At 44.7% G+C, this 15,406-nt stretch overlaps 1 protein-coding gene across 1 annotated transcript in view; it reads right to left on the reverse strand.

The window, feature by feature from the left end:
* The window catches only part of LOC144685066 (kielin/chordin-like protein), a 368,175-nt gene that overhangs the window by 280,462 nt on the left and 72,307 nt on the right, over nucleotides 1-15,406 (reverse strand). Inside the window, exons 2-4 of the mRNA XM_078549601.1 lie at nucleotides 3,542-3,636; nucleotides 2,444-2,533; nucleotides 1,649-1,708 (exon numbers count right to left, since the gene is read on the reverse strand). Coding sequence (XP_078405727.1) covers nucleotides 1,649-1,708; nucleotides 2,444-2,533; nucleotides 3,542-3,636 — 245 coding nt within the window. The remainder of the gene's footprint in view (nucleotides 1-1,648; nucleotides 1,709-2,443; nucleotides 2,534-3,541; nucleotides 3,637-15,406) is intronic.

The raw sequence follows: 15,406 nt of genomic DNA on the forward strand, positions 1-15,406 counted from the left end.
GACTACCCTGATGATGTTGGCGTTAACCTCATTGGAGAAATAAAGCTCTTCCATGCTTATATCAAGGAAAATTATTCAGATAAAGGAACTTTATGCCACCAAGACCTGTATCAAGTCATCATCCAAGATAAGATTTAGTTGGCTTTCCTTAATATGGAAGCAATATTGTGGCTCTTTTTGAGTCTAATGATAAAAAACTGCTCAGGTGAAATATCATTTTCATGACTAAAAAACATCAAGAATGAACTGCAGTCAACAATGCTGCAAGGAAAGCTATGTGCCCTAAGCATTATGTGCATCAAAAGTGATAAATTTCACAGCTTAACATTTGAGGACATCATCGATGACTTTGCTCTCCAAAAATCATGAAAGAAAATGTTTTAAATGTTTAACTTTATGTGATGTGCAAACAGACACACTGCAGGTTGTATTACTGCTTCCATTTAGTAAGCTGCTGCTTTGTGTAACAGCTTTTCTGTTGGTGTTGATAAAAAGTTTTCATATATAATAATGAAGAAATCATAAACATATTTTAATTTGAAAGTATTATATAATGCAAACGGATATGTTGTATGACATGTTTTAGTTAGATTATAATCTTTTCTTTGTGACTTTGCCTTTGTATATATGCAAATATAAAGCTTTCATATTTATATTTTCAGTGTCCTTTCTGTGAGAATAGTAAAGTATTATTTTTATTGTAAGGGCCTCTTAAACTTGACATAGCTTAAGGCCTCAGCATGTCATAACCCGGGCCTGACCTTCAGCATATGAAAAGCAATATATAGATGTGTGTGTATGTTTGTGTGTGTGTGTGTGTGTGTGTGTGTGCGCGCGCACGTGTACGCAGTGTATTTTATATTTGTGTTTCTTTTCTTTGAGTGGTTTTCCTTAATCTATTACTGACTTTAAAAATTGGAACAGGAAAATCTCCTTCATAAACTGCATTATACATTTCATTGAATAGAATATCCCTAGTTGCCCTCGAGAAGGTGGTGGTGAGCTGTGTTCTTGAGCCACTAGAGTACATGTGGTGGAATGTTCCCACAGTGCTGTTAGGGAGGGAGTTCCAGGATTTTTACCCAGCAATGGTGAACAATGATATCCATTCATGTCAGGATGGTGCGTGACTTGAAGAAAAACTTGGAGATGATGATGTTCCAAAGCAGCTGCTGCCCTTGTAGGTGGTGAAGGTTGCAGGTTTAAGAGGTGCTACCAAAGAAACTGTCTACTTCAGTGGTCTTCATGAGCACCTTACTCACAGCTTTGTTACCATTTACTTTAGAAGTTTGCCCTACTGTCCCTTTTGACTCTACTATAGAGAACAGCTCGCCTCAATTAATTTTGTCAATTGTTTTCATAATCTTGGGAACACAAGTTCAGTCACCTCAAAGATAAACTTACTCTAACCTTCTTCATAATAAACCTGTGACATTGAGAATCATTATGCAGCAATGACATTGTTACCGGTTATCTTTAAAATACGCTTCAGTCCCCATATACATAATCATGTTTGGAGCCTTATCTGAAGCAGTTGTTATCCAGTGCTTACATGAGTCTTCATAACCGTACCAGCCCAAATAATTTACAAACATTAGGTCGCTACAATTCCACAAGTTTGGATGGGTGGGAAGTCTATTTTACTCACCATCAATGTCTGAGTGGTTGGGTATACTATCACTGAGATGATGAGTGGACCTTCCATCATCTGAAATTAAAAGAATAAACAAAAAAATGTCTATCAAAACCCAACTTGAGTATTCAGGTCTATCCCTCCAATATTGAGTAGACTAGGCTATATCCTGTAGAGTTTAGAAGAATGGGGGGTGATTTAATTGAAAAGTATAAAATTCATAGAGAACGTGACAGGATAAATTCTGAGAGACTGTTCGTCCAAACAAGAGGATCTAGAACTAGGGACCATAGTCTCAGGAAAAGGAGTTGCTCATTTAGGACTGAGGGGAGGAGAAATTTCCTTTCCTGGAGAGTTGTGAATCTTTGTAAATCTCTATCTCAGAGGGCTGTGGACATTCCATCATTTTGTGTATTCAATACTGAGATCGATAGATTTTTGGGCACTAAATGAATCAAGGGATAGGAGGATACGGTGGGAAAGTGGAGTTGATGTAAAAGTTCAGCCACAATTTTATTGAATAGTGGAGCAGGCACAAGGGGCCATATGGTCTATTCCTGTTCCCTTTTCTTATGCTAACATCTGCAAATTTCATTTAAAAAATACAAATTAACCAGGATTTCCTACATTGTGCATTCCCCTCTCAAGTCAATGGCATTAGCAAGAACAAGTGAACTTCCCATCTCTAAATAAATCAATGATAACTTGTATCACTCAAAAAAATGTTCTCTCTCAGCCCTCCTATCTTGGATAAAGCCTAGACAGTATGATTACATTGACACTAAAGCAGCTGATAGCTGCCATGGTTACCTGAGCAGGAGATTCCTTGTTGTCCTCCTCTGCAGAAACAGAGGTTGGGTGCGATGCAATAACCATTCCCACATCCAAAGGAACAAACAGCTATAAGCAGAGCAAAAAGGTTAACGTGCAACAAAATGTTATTAAAGGAAAAAGTATGCACTATTCCACAGCAATTCAATCTAGAAAACAGTCTGCAAACAATTAATAATTAGTTTCTTTTATTTCAGAAAACATTTTTCCCCATTGCCTGATTTTTCTGAGCTACTTTATCACTGCAGTCATAATTTGGGACAAGCGATGTGCTTCAAAGGACATATACAACACTACTCTCAGCCACTGGACCGGAGATATGCAGCAATATCCCAGTGGGAAATAATTTTCACTGGGCCAGAGGTATGCAGCAGTGGCCCTGGGGATATCTCCTTGCTGGGACTTTATCAGATGTTTATACACAAAGTCGGAGGAGAAATCATAGGCTGACACAATGGGATGGAGTGGGTGGAGAGAAAGAGAACAAGTGGCTAATACATGGGAAGGGCAGTGAATTAGATACCGATAGGATAGAGATCAAAGGCTGACAGAGCAGGCATTTGTGGATATTGGGTGAGGACCAAGCTTGGATTGAAAAATGAAGGCCTCACACTTAGATCAGATTCTGACACTTACTGTTCAGAATCACACATGAAGACTATCACTTGGAGGGCACAGTGCTTCTCTGTGCATATCTCAGGAGAGTAAGCACCTTCAGGAGAGATAGGGGGGCATGAAGAAAGAGAAGCACAATGAGTTATGTTGGTGTATCCCCATCTAGATGGCACAGAGCAGCTCCACATGGCATTCCCAATACCTGATCAAGAGTATGCTGGCCCCTGCCAGGCTACACTGCTGCCCTCACCTGTCTCTCACTCAGTACAGATACACACACAGGGAATGTCCATACAAAACACAAACCATGAGCAGCGAAATTGTTGTACAGCAGCACAGGTTTTGAAGAAGGTTGACACAGCAGGGCTAAGTTTTGTTGAACACTCATCATCAGGAGGATAAGATTCCTTAAAAAAAAACCCACATTGAAGCATTTGCTCTCAAGGTCTCATTTTAACTTACGGATTATACACTGTCCACTGCCCAGGGTTGGGCTCCACCCTAAGCAGCATCCATTCCCATACCGTGATTGACACACATGAGGGCCTTGGCGATACCTGCAAACAAAAGGCAAAAAGAACTGCCTCAGAGAGATCTTGGTCTGCATAGCAGAAGAAAGAATTGCATTGATATACATAATGAACGATAAATAACTTCACACCATTCCAAAGCGCTTCACAGCCTAAAGAGGACTTTTGAAACATAGTCACTGTTGTTTTATGGGCAAGCACAGAAGCTATTTTACACACAGAAATGTCCCACAAACATCAATGAGATAAATGACCAGTTAATCTGTTGGTTGGTGGGGGAATGTTTGCCAGGACAGTAATTACGAAACCTGTCCCCCAACATCACAAAGTGGTTAATGTTGGCATCATGAAAACAAAGGCCAATAAGTTGCCTCATCAGATCATCATCCAAGTTTAATCAACAGCAGTTCTGTAGCAGTCTGTGACTTTTAGTGATAGCGTGGTCATGTCAGTCAGAAGGTTGTGAGTTCAAGTCCCAGTACTGAGAACGTACACTGACATTTCAGTGCAATACTGAGGGAGTGCGGCACTGTCAGAGGTGCTGTCTTTCAAATGGGATGTTAAAGCAGTTCCCCATCTTCTCAAGTGGACATAAAACATTCCAGGGCACTATTTCAAAGAAAAGCAGGGGAGTGGGATCTTGCTGTGTGCAAATTTGCTGAGACGTTTCCAACGTTCCTTCAAAACTAGTTCAATAGCTGTAATGCTGTAAAGTGCTTAGGGACATCCTAAGGATATGAAAAGAGCAATTGAAATATAAGTTGTTTATTTCTTTTCAGACAAACACTTCAAGAGGATCACCACTCACTTCAGCGTTTTTTGCTTGTCTTGTTATCCTGTTTTTTTCAACGTTATTGCAAAACAAATGACAAAGTATGATAACTGTGTGAATGCAACTTAATTGAATCAATTTTAAGAGGAAGGTACAGCAGCCACTCCGATTGACTCCAAAATTCTAGCCAGGGGTTTACTGAATAAATGACATAATTTACATTCTATAGGTTGATGTATCCTCTATTGTGTACATACGCAGTCAAGTAATATCAATCACAACACACAATCCCAGTTTCACAATGTTGAAAATTCATTTGAGAAACAAAATACAATCCAAGTTAGCACCTGCTTCAAGGTAGGCAGGAGCCATATTCACCCAGACATCTGACATTTTTCTCTGCATCAATGACATACAACACAACAGCAACGCCAGGCATTCAATTTGTCAATGGCAGTCATTGCTTTCCAAGATTTACTCCCTAGCAGAATTTTATACTTTGGTTACCAGCCATAGCAGTAGTTTTGTGATTGCAGTGAGGTTAGCGATAAAGTGTGAACATTGCATGACCATCGCTTTATTTTCTAAAAATATACTCACTTCATAAAATTTGTAAATGTACATGACGCAACAGTTCAAAATTGACAGTAATAAAGTGCAACACAGATGTGCCTCATTACACTGCCCTTTACGGGTTATTTTTACAGTGCACATTTACATTTCATGTCAAACATTCTCTGGACCATCACTGATGGATTTCTGTTCAATGGCAGTTTGTCTTCTGAACATTTTCTTCAAATGTTCAGTGTCAGCTTGATTCAGTGGTAATACTCTCTTTGCTTAATCATGGGTTCAAGCCCTACTCCAGAGAGACAAGCACATAATCCTGGCTGAGACTTCAGTGGAGTATTGAGAAATAATGGCACCTTATTGCTTTTGTGAAACCTTGTGCAAAATGACTGCTGCCTTTGCCTACAAATATAGTTCATTGGCTATGAAGTACTTTGGGCATCCTGAGGAACAAATAAATAATTTCCAATGCTAAATTTATGCTTTTTACGAATGTGCAAGATGCCTTTTTCTTCCATTTCTTTTCATCAGAGTTCTTAATGGTGTACTCCAGACCGATTGGTGTATGTTACCATCTCACACAATATTCAACACCAAACTATGCATTGCTGCCTGTTGCATAGCATTCTGGAATACAACAACAGGCAAGACCCGAAAGTTCAAATATTTGTGTCATTTGAATGTGATGCAAATGGAAAATCATGCGATGAAATAAGACCTGGAAGCTATTACAACTTGGTCTGATTTCAATCTAGATTTCTGATCTAATTTGTACAGCACTCATGGTCTACTTAGTTAAGAGCATAAGAACAGAAGTAGGTTATCCAGTCCCTTGCGCCTGCTTCACCATTCAATTAGATCATGGCTGATCTATACCTCAACTTCAATTGCCTGCCTTAATTCAATATCCCTTGAAACCCTTAGCAAACAAAAATCTATTAATCTGTCTTGAAAGTTTCAATTACCTACAGCCTTTTTGGGAGAAAATTCCAGAATTCTATAACCCATTGGCTGAAAATGGTTTCACTCCCAAAAAGCTCAACTGTAACTTTAAGATTATACCCCCTTGTTCTCAATTCCCCCACCAGAGAAAATAGTTTCTCTACATCTACCCTATCAAATTCTTGTATCATTTTAAACATGTTGATCAGATCATCTCATGATCGGCTTTTCTCCTGATTTCCTTTAAATTGTGTTCTTTAATAATGTGTCTCAGGCTCTTAGAATCAACTGGCACTTTTGCTGGTATACCCTCAATTTTGAACATAGCTGCCACATATTATTTGACACAAAGTTCACCTTTTATCCAGCTTTCTCCCTTACAATGAAACAGGTAGCCCACCTGTTCTGAAGTGTTCACCACGTTTGTGACTTGACACCTTTTGTCGTTTTGTTCATTGCCCTCAGTTCCATTGTCCTTTGTCAGAATTTTTGTGACTGGCAGCTATATAAGTAGGAAATAGGAGCTGGTTCATTTTTCTACAGATCGGATTTCCTTTTGTTGAACATCAACCTACATGCAGATATGCGCTTCCTCAGAAATAACACCGGGCAGAATTTTCTGCCTGTCGGGCAGGCGGAGCTGGAGCGAGCGTGTGCGGGCGCGGTCTCAATCAGTGCCCGTGATCGGGTCCGTGCCGCCATTTTACACGGCGGGACAATTAAGGCCTGCCCAGTGTATTTGCTGACTCCTGTGGATAGTGGGAGTGTGCGGGCGGCAGCGGGCGTGCACAGACCGCCGGGTCCAATGGTGACCCGGCAGTCTGTTTAAAGGCCTGGCAGCCTCCTGTAGGCTGCTCACAATGGCCACTTCGATGTCACACTGCAGGGGGTCGGCTGAGCAGGTCATGCTGGAGGGAGGGGCAGAGGAGCAGGGCAGACTGCAGGGTCTGCCACAGGAGCAGGGCAGACTGCAGGGTCTGCCACAGGAGCAGGGCAGGCTGCAGGGTAGACCAGCAGGGGGCCAATGCGCCCCTCGCTTTTCAGATGATTGCCTTGCTGCCCTCCTCGAGGAGGTGGCAGCATGGTGGGAGGTGTTGGTACCCCAGGATGGGAGGAAGGGCCCCCCCCCAACATGATCAAACGTGCCTGGGAGGAGGTGGTAAGCTCCCGCAACATGGTGCGGTGCACCTGGATGCAGTGTCGTAAGCACTTCAACGATTTGTTGTGCCCTGGAAGGGTCAGCACCATGTTGGCATTGGGCATTTAACCCAGCAGGTAGCATTAGCCTTTGAGACCCCCCCACCCCCCAAGTCTTACTGTCATGACAGCATTGAATCATGTTGGGCATTTTTCCTATGCTGGGTGGGCAAGCAGATAGTGCCCATGCATAGAGTGGTTCATGAGGAGATGAATCCTTCCCCATACCATGTATTGCTCTTAGTCGCAGATGACTAGTCTGGGGGCAACCTGCAAAAGATGCAGCTAGGCACATACTCAGAACTCCAACACATGTCCTATTCACGGTGATGAGATGGTGGAAGGGAAGCCTCAAGGTCTTGTGGCCAAGAACCATCTGTTGCCCTCATCGCTGCATGCAGTTGTGCCTCCTTGCTATGGGAGCAAAGACCGTGTGTTTCCTAAAGTGATGGGTGCAATCCAAGGTGGCCGTTGTGAGGGGTTGGGAGCAGGCGCACTATCTTCGTGTGACTGATCAGCAGTAGCTGGGAGAGGAGACACTGGGGGCCTGAGATGGGCCACTATGGTTGGGGTGCGCGTGCAGAGTCCATGTGCAAATTGCCGCAATGAATGGTGTTCTCTCTTTCTCAGGAGAAGAATGCTCATAATGAGTCAGAGCGTTCAAGAACTGGAGGCGGCCAGGCTCACCTGATGAAGTTAAGCCGCTTCGAACAGGAGGCCCTGAAGCTTGAAAGGCGCCATGCGCCCAGGTCAACTGATGTCAGTGAGGCTAGGGTGGAATGGACAGGTATTTGAGGCCAACAGTGAGATCCGCTTAGTCCTCCCAACTTCGATAGCACTGACGATTGTTTGATTTGTTATTGTTGCATCATTGCTCGGTCACAGAGTGATAGAGTCAGAGGTGTGGATCACAGAAAAAGGCCCTTCGGCCCTTTGAGGATGTGCGCGTCAAACATCTTCCTAAGTCTCCTAATCCCATTTCCAACCACTATCCCCATGGCCTTGTATGCCATGGCATCGCAACTGCACATCCAAATACTTATCACATGTTAGGAGGGTTTCTGCGCCCACCACCCTTTCAGGCAGTGCATCCCACATTCCCAACACACACTGTGTGCAAAAGGTGCTCATCACATCCCCTATCAACCTCATGCCACTTACCTTAAATCTATGCCACCTGATTACTGATCCCTCCGCCAAGGGGAAAAGTTTATTTCTGTCGACCCTATCTATGCCCCTCATAAGTTTATACGCCTCAATCATGTCACCCCTCAATCTCCTCTGCTCCAGGGGAAATAACCCCAGTCTATACTATCTCTCCCCATAACTCAAACTCTCCAGCCTAGCCAGCATCCTGGTCAACAACCTCTGCACTCTCTCCACTCTAATCACATCCCTCCCATGAAGCACATTTCAGAACTGCACGCAGAACTATAGCTGTGGCCTAGGCAGTTTTTCTGCACTTGGAACATTACCTCTCTTCTTCTATATTCTATTCCTCAGCTAATAAAGGCAAGTATGGTATTTGCCTTCTTAAACACCTTATGTACCTGTCCCGCTACCTTAAGGGGACCTGACGACATGCACACCAAGGTCCCTCTGATCCTCGTTACTTTCCACAGTCCTACCATTCATCATGTATTCCCGTGCCTTGTTTGTCCTGCCCAAGTGCATCACCTCACACTCATCCACATAATATTCCATTTGGCAGTCATTAGCCCATCTGACCAGCCCATCTATATCCACCTGTAATGTAAGGCTATCCTCCTCACTATTTGTCACCCCACCAATGTTCGTGTCCATAGGTTCTGGAAGATTGAGCGCATAATGAGCCGGGAGAAAGGGAGTGCCACTGTGCGCACACTAACTGATCCACTGTCCTTGTTGCTCCTTTCAGCATCATCAGAGCAAGGCCCCAAGGAGGAACTGCAGGTGCCCCCTCTCACACCTGGGGGTCCTCAAGTGTCACCTGCGTCACACCATTTCTGCGAAGCAGGCACCAGCGCAGATATTAGCACCTTGGTGGGCATTGGAACATCGGCTAGTGTCCTGGGGCACAATGGAGGGGGCACTTCACATTCGCTGGAGGATGGGCAGAAACAGAGAGTGCCGATGGTGCCAGCAGTCGGCAGACTGCAGGGGACCAGGCACATGCTGAGTCGGGGCGTGATGATGTGCCTCTGGAGTCGTCCACGGCGCAGCAGCTGCAGGAAATGCGGCCGGGTGTGCGGGAGCATCTGGGAGCGTTGCATGAGACTATGCTTCACTTGGTGTCCGTGGTGGAGGAGTCCACGCGGAGCATCAGTGATGCAATGAGCCTCATGGCAGAGCGTCATGCTTCCTCCATGGAGAGAGTGGCAACTCTCGTGGAGAGGCACCTCCAGGAGAACACTCAGATCCTCCTGCGGTTATGTTCGGACCTACAAGCCCTCACCGCGCCAGTGGGCACAGCTGGTCAGTGCCAATGTGGGTGATGGTGTGGGCTTCAAGCTTCCCAGCTCGTTGCCCATCCATCGACGGTGAGCAGGGAGATCCGGGGCGACCTCATGTTGGTGCAGCAGCTGCCTCATATCTGCAGGCTCCTCTCACCGCGCTCCGGATGAGGGCAGCAGCTGCTCCGCCCCTCTCCCAGTGACCACTTCATCGGGTGAGGCTGCGATGACTGGGGAGATGCCAGCTGTGGACCTGGCAGATCCCTCCCAGGCGGGGTCAGCACAGGCTCCACGGGCCAGAGGACGGCCGCCAAGGTCATCGAGGCCAACAGGACAGCAGAGTTAGCAGGCTGTCTCAGATGCCACTCCGAGCGATGGGGCGGCACAAGACATAGCACTCACTAACGTAAGCATAAGACACCTTAGGCACACCACGGGTTTATCACTGGTGCTTTTGTGTTGCCCGAGGTTAGGTCCTTATAATCTTTTCTGCTTGCTTAATGTTTTGTTTTGGATTTGTGAGAACATCTGATGTTTAAAATAAAAAACAGATGTGTTACCATGGCTGAGGGTGGCTCCTTTGTTCTGCATGTGTACATTTAAGATAAATATCATGAGTGTTTGTTTGGACATTCAAGTTTATATCCAAAGCCCTTAGTTCCTGCTGATGACCTGGCAGATTTTGCACTTAGGTGCCAAGTATGGAAGCGCCAGGCAAGGCTGGTCCTGCTGATCCATTTGTGTTGAGCTAGCTGAAGGTTTGTTGGATTAAAGCCTCCTGGGTGTTCCTGCCTCCCCGCAGTATGCCCAGGTCAGTGCCTACCCCCTCAGCATTTCCCTGTGCGTGTTCATCCTCAGAATCAGTGCTGGACTCATCGTGTGCAGCCGCAGCCACTGCGTCAACATCTTCATCGGCCACTGCGTCCCCCCTTTCCAGTGCAAGATTGTGTAGAGCGCAGCATGTAACCACTATCACCGACACACGATCTGGGGAGTACTGGAGTGCGCCCCCTGAGCGGTCCAGGCAACGGAAGCGCATTTTGAGAAGACCAATGGCTCTCTCCACCACAGCCCTTGTGGAGGTGTGGCTCCTATTGTACTGCTGCTCAGCTTCTGTTCTTGGATGGCGGAGAGGCGTCATGAGCCACCTTCTGAGGGGATAGCCCTTGTCACCCAGCAGCCATCCATCAAGCGGGGCTGGAGCACTGAAGCGCCCTGGCGCCTGGGAGTGTCTGAGGTTTTAGGTGCCAAGGGAGCTGCCTGGGTACCTTGCACAAACTTACAGAATCAGCATCCTGCGATCACACACTATCTGCACGCTCATGGAGTGGAAGCCCTTCCTGTTGACAAAGGCACCGGGCTCACCTGCTGGTGCCTTGATGGCCACATGTGTACAGTCTATTGCACCCTGGACGCAGGGGAAGCCAGCAATGGCCGCAAAGTCTCTGGCTCGCTGTGTCTGACTTGCCTGGTCGCAGTGGAAGTGGATGAAGGTCAATGCATGTCTGAACAGAGCGTTTGTAACCTGCTTGACACAAATGTGGACAGCTAATTGGGAGACACCTCAAAGATCACCCATTGAGCCCTGGAAGGGGCCAGAGGCATAGAAGTGGAGGGCAACTGTGAGCTTCAGAGCCACTGGCATGGGCTATCCACCCACATAGTTAGGAGAGATCTCAGGGCCAATCATCTGACAGATATAGTTGACTGTCTCCCTTGACAGTCGGAGCCTCCTTCGGCACTGCACCTCAGTCATATTGAGGTAGCTGCTTCGCTGCCTGTATACACTGACAGCAGGATTGTGGCGTTTTCTGAGGCCCCTTCCACCTTGGACAACCTCTTGGCCCTGCACTCCTTGCGCCTGCACTTGTTCCCCCAAAGGTGGCTCCCCTGGAGGCTGAAATTGCACTCCTAGCCTCCTCCTCATTCTAGCCCTCCCTTCCTCCTCAGAGGAGCTGCCTCCAGTGGACATGTCAGACTAGGCTAAGGGGAGGCCTCCGGAAAGCTGCAGGCCTGATAAAGATTCCTGACTGCAGAGTGCAGACCTGAAGGTTCAAAGTACACAGAAAGCTGCTGGAATTCGTTCTGAACTACTGCAGATCACACAGGCAAGTTTAAAATACTTCCTCCAATAAATACTCCACAAAGCAGAGCGACGACCCCACTGAGCCCTCTTATCCCGCCCGTGGATGAGGTTCTTGGAAAAATCTCTTACCCACCTGCTGGTTGCGCCCCTGTGCCGACCAAGATCACACGGGCACCTGAAAATCACCGACAATTGATGAATTAACGTTAATTAATGGCAGGCGTGCATCGAACCTCATCGCGGGCCCGCCCAGCAAAATATCGCGATGGCGCACGGTGAGGTCGGGATGCTCGCCCAACATCACCGCGCGTCATTTTACGCACTGATGTGTGGGACCCACCCCCCGCACGTCAAACAGAAAATTCTGCTCACTATTTTCCTTCATCTTTATTGTCCTTTTGTTTTGTTACCATCATTAAATTTATCTTCTTGATGATGGTTTTTGACTCATTCTCCATTCTGCTTTCTGATAGCCCATTGAACTACGCCAATTTTGAACGCTTGATTTGATCACAGTCTTTCTCTAATAGTTGACCCGACTTCTTTGAATCATAGCCTTTGATAATATATGTTAAAAGTACACAATTTAAGTTGCGGAATTCACACTTTACTTGGTCATGTCTCAGTCATGTTTGGAACTGATCCACCATCAGTCCTGATTTTGGCTCAGCTGATTTCTCACACAGACTTTGCCTTCACACTGGAATGATTAGTTAGTGCTGCTTCAGTACCATCCCAACCAACACTCTCCCTAATCAGGGCATTAATAAAGCTTATTATTCTTCTACAACTTAATGCAGCAGAGACCTTTTCTGCTCAAGTTCAGGGTTATTGAATTTAATCATTTCTGTTTTCTGTCCTTTCAATGGGCAACATGGGAGAATGTGCATCTAATACAGGCAGCACCAAGCCAATGCTGTCATGCCCAGGACAGATCCTTGAACCACATGTAGTCAGATAATGTTTATATAGAATTGGTTTCAAATGAAATTGAAATCGCTTGTTTTCCAAGGTCAATGTGTTCATTTTCCACATTCAGCCAGAGCTAAATGTGTTATCTACAGGACTCCACTCCCTCTGCCATGCACATATATAGGTATATAGTTGATCTCCCATGGCACTGTCTAGAGTAAATGTAATCTAAAACTAAATGGGGATTAGAAAGCAAGACATAATTGGATCACAATGAAAAGCAGAATTCAGTCTCCCTTTTCAGTCATCCAACCTGTCCTTGTCTTTGTATAAGATTTTCACAAATATGGTAAATTGGGAAGCAGAGAGTTAGGAATGGATCCAACACAGAAGATTCTCTGCAGAACTAGATTGAAAAGCTGGGAGGTACAAAAATGAAGTGCTACATCATTGGTGAGTGTGTAGTTAGCACATGTCAAGTTTATACAGTTTCCGTTGTAAATATGGACATGGAATTTATAATGGAAAGGTTGATCAAATATACTAAGTCAATCTCCTGTGGAATTTTACATGGTAAATCAGAGAACATTGTCTCTTACTTAATTTTCTCTTCCTGCTCCCATATTGGTGTTTTTCTCTTTCTTCCACTCCAGTTCTGCTTCTCCTCCTATAAGTTTTCATTCTGCTTCTTTGTCTTTTTCTTCTTTCCTTTTGGATGGGAAGTAGTGGATGGTACGGCATGGCTTAAGTGTAGTGAGGGAAGGAGCCTTCAAGAGTTACAGGCTGGGATTGGAAGAAAAACATGGCCCTCAAGTGTTCCTTTCCCACCCCTTCCCAATTTCTAATGCTTCCCCTTCACCTGACTCCATTCTGTCCCCATTCTCCCTCCTACACTGCCTCTTCTTTGATAAACTACCTGCTGCAATCTTTTATCCCCCCCTTGACCTTTAACTTTCCATTGAAGAGTAGGGGATGAGGTCAAAGGCCACCTCCCATCCCTCTCATACCCTATTTTCCTATCTGTTTCTCTTGAAGAGACTTCATTTGTTTTCGAAGCTTAGCTTGTTTTTTCCCTAAAGAAATCAAGTTAAAATGAGGAAATAAAGTGCCTGTCTGCCTTTCTTTCTATTTGCACATTTCTCTCCCCCTTCATTTCATAGGTGTTAGAAATTAGTGTCTGTTTTATTAAGCCATTAACGATAATCTTTTAATAACTGTCAACAACCACTTTTCCTTTTACCTATTGGATAGATATTTTGAAAGATTGCAAAAAAACGCTCCTTCCAGCTGCCTTGAAAATTCAACTTCTCAATGTAGCAGTAAATCAAGAAAGGCACGTTCCCACGCTGCACTCCTTCAAGAGTTTACAGAACAGAAAACAAAGGCAATGAGCATGAACTCAATTTTTTTTTCTCACACACACAGACTCTTCTTATTGAAAAAAAAACTATATTCAATAATTTATCTTAATTCTTTTTACCAAAGCTTTTGAAATTTGTTCTTTCGGCTTTCACCTGATTTTCAAAAATGTTTTAGCAGAAAATGTTAGACAGTAATTTAAAAAATATTGGCCACTGCCGTGGATTGGACAGCACTGATACACCCTAAGAAATTAGGTACACTGCACATGTTCAGATGGCATAATCCAAATTCAACCCACACCATATCAGCTCTGGACAAAAATAACAAGCCCAAACCCCTGTTTTTATGAGTGGCTGAGGCTTTCAAATACAAACTATAATGAGAACAAGAAAAGGCACAAAGGTTAATTCAGTAGATATGTGTAATCTTATTGCGAAATACAATTTTCAAAATTGTTGCTTTTGGTTTAAGCCCTTATTTTGCACATTAGGAATATCAGTTATCGTAAAGAAAAATATCAGCAAAAAACTTCTTCCAGAATGCATTTTGAGAGAATTATTGGAACCTAGTGGCCAGATTGTGCCATCGGTGCAATGAGCTGTCTGTTATAAATACAGATAAAGGAATTTATATTGGAAACATTGACACAAACAATGTGATAAAAATGTGACAATAGAAAATCAAGTGGTACAGCCCACACAGCGAGGCCTGTTTAAAATGGTGCCATGCTGATGTCCCAATATTCACCAGAAGCCTGTGAAACTGCAATATCCTGACATCACATAAGAATATAAAAAAGCAAAGCAGGAGTAGGCCATTCGGCCCTTAACACCTGCTCCACCATTTAATAAGATCATGGCTGATCTAAATGTGGCCTTAACTGCACTTTCCTGCCTGGCCCTGATAACGCTGGACTCTCTTGTAGATCAAAAATCTATGGGCCGAATTTCACCCATGTCAAGTAGGGTCGGCGGGGGTGGTCGGGAAGCCAACCACCGCCCGCGATCGGGGCTGGAAGGTAATTTCACTCAGGCAGGCCAATTAAGGCCCGCCCAGCGTGAGACGCAAGTGGCAGCGCTGCCTGTGCGGACAGAGTGGGATTGCGAGCCGAGCGGGCACGCGAGTGTGCACTACATAATCTCCCTGAGGCACAGAGCTGCCTCAGGGAGATGAAGAGATGTGAAAACAAAATGTAATGAAACATGTCCCCTCATGTGACTCTGGGGCACGTTATTAATGAAAAATTAAAATTTTTGTTTTATTTGTATTTGCTTGTGGAAACCTCATCCCGCTCGTGGATGAGGTTTCCAAAAAAGTGTAAAAGCCGCTTGGACTTTTCGCCTGCCTGCCAACCATTAAGTTGGGCGGGCAGCGAAAAATTTATTTTAATTAACATTTTAGTGGCCTTAATAGGCCTTTTAATTGTTGGCAAGCGCCCGCCAACAGAAATATCGTGCGAGTGCACGATGACTTTGGGACATTCACCCAACATCATCATGCATCATTTTACACTTGATCGGTTCG

This window comes from Cetorhinus maximus, chromosome 9, assembly GCF_964194155.1.
Source record: "Cetorhinus maximus chromosome 9, sCetMax3.hap1.1, whole genome shotgun sequence".
Lineage (NCBI taxonomy): Eukaryota > Metazoa > Chordata > Chondrichthyes > Lamniformes > Cetorhinidae > Cetorhinus > Cetorhinus maximus.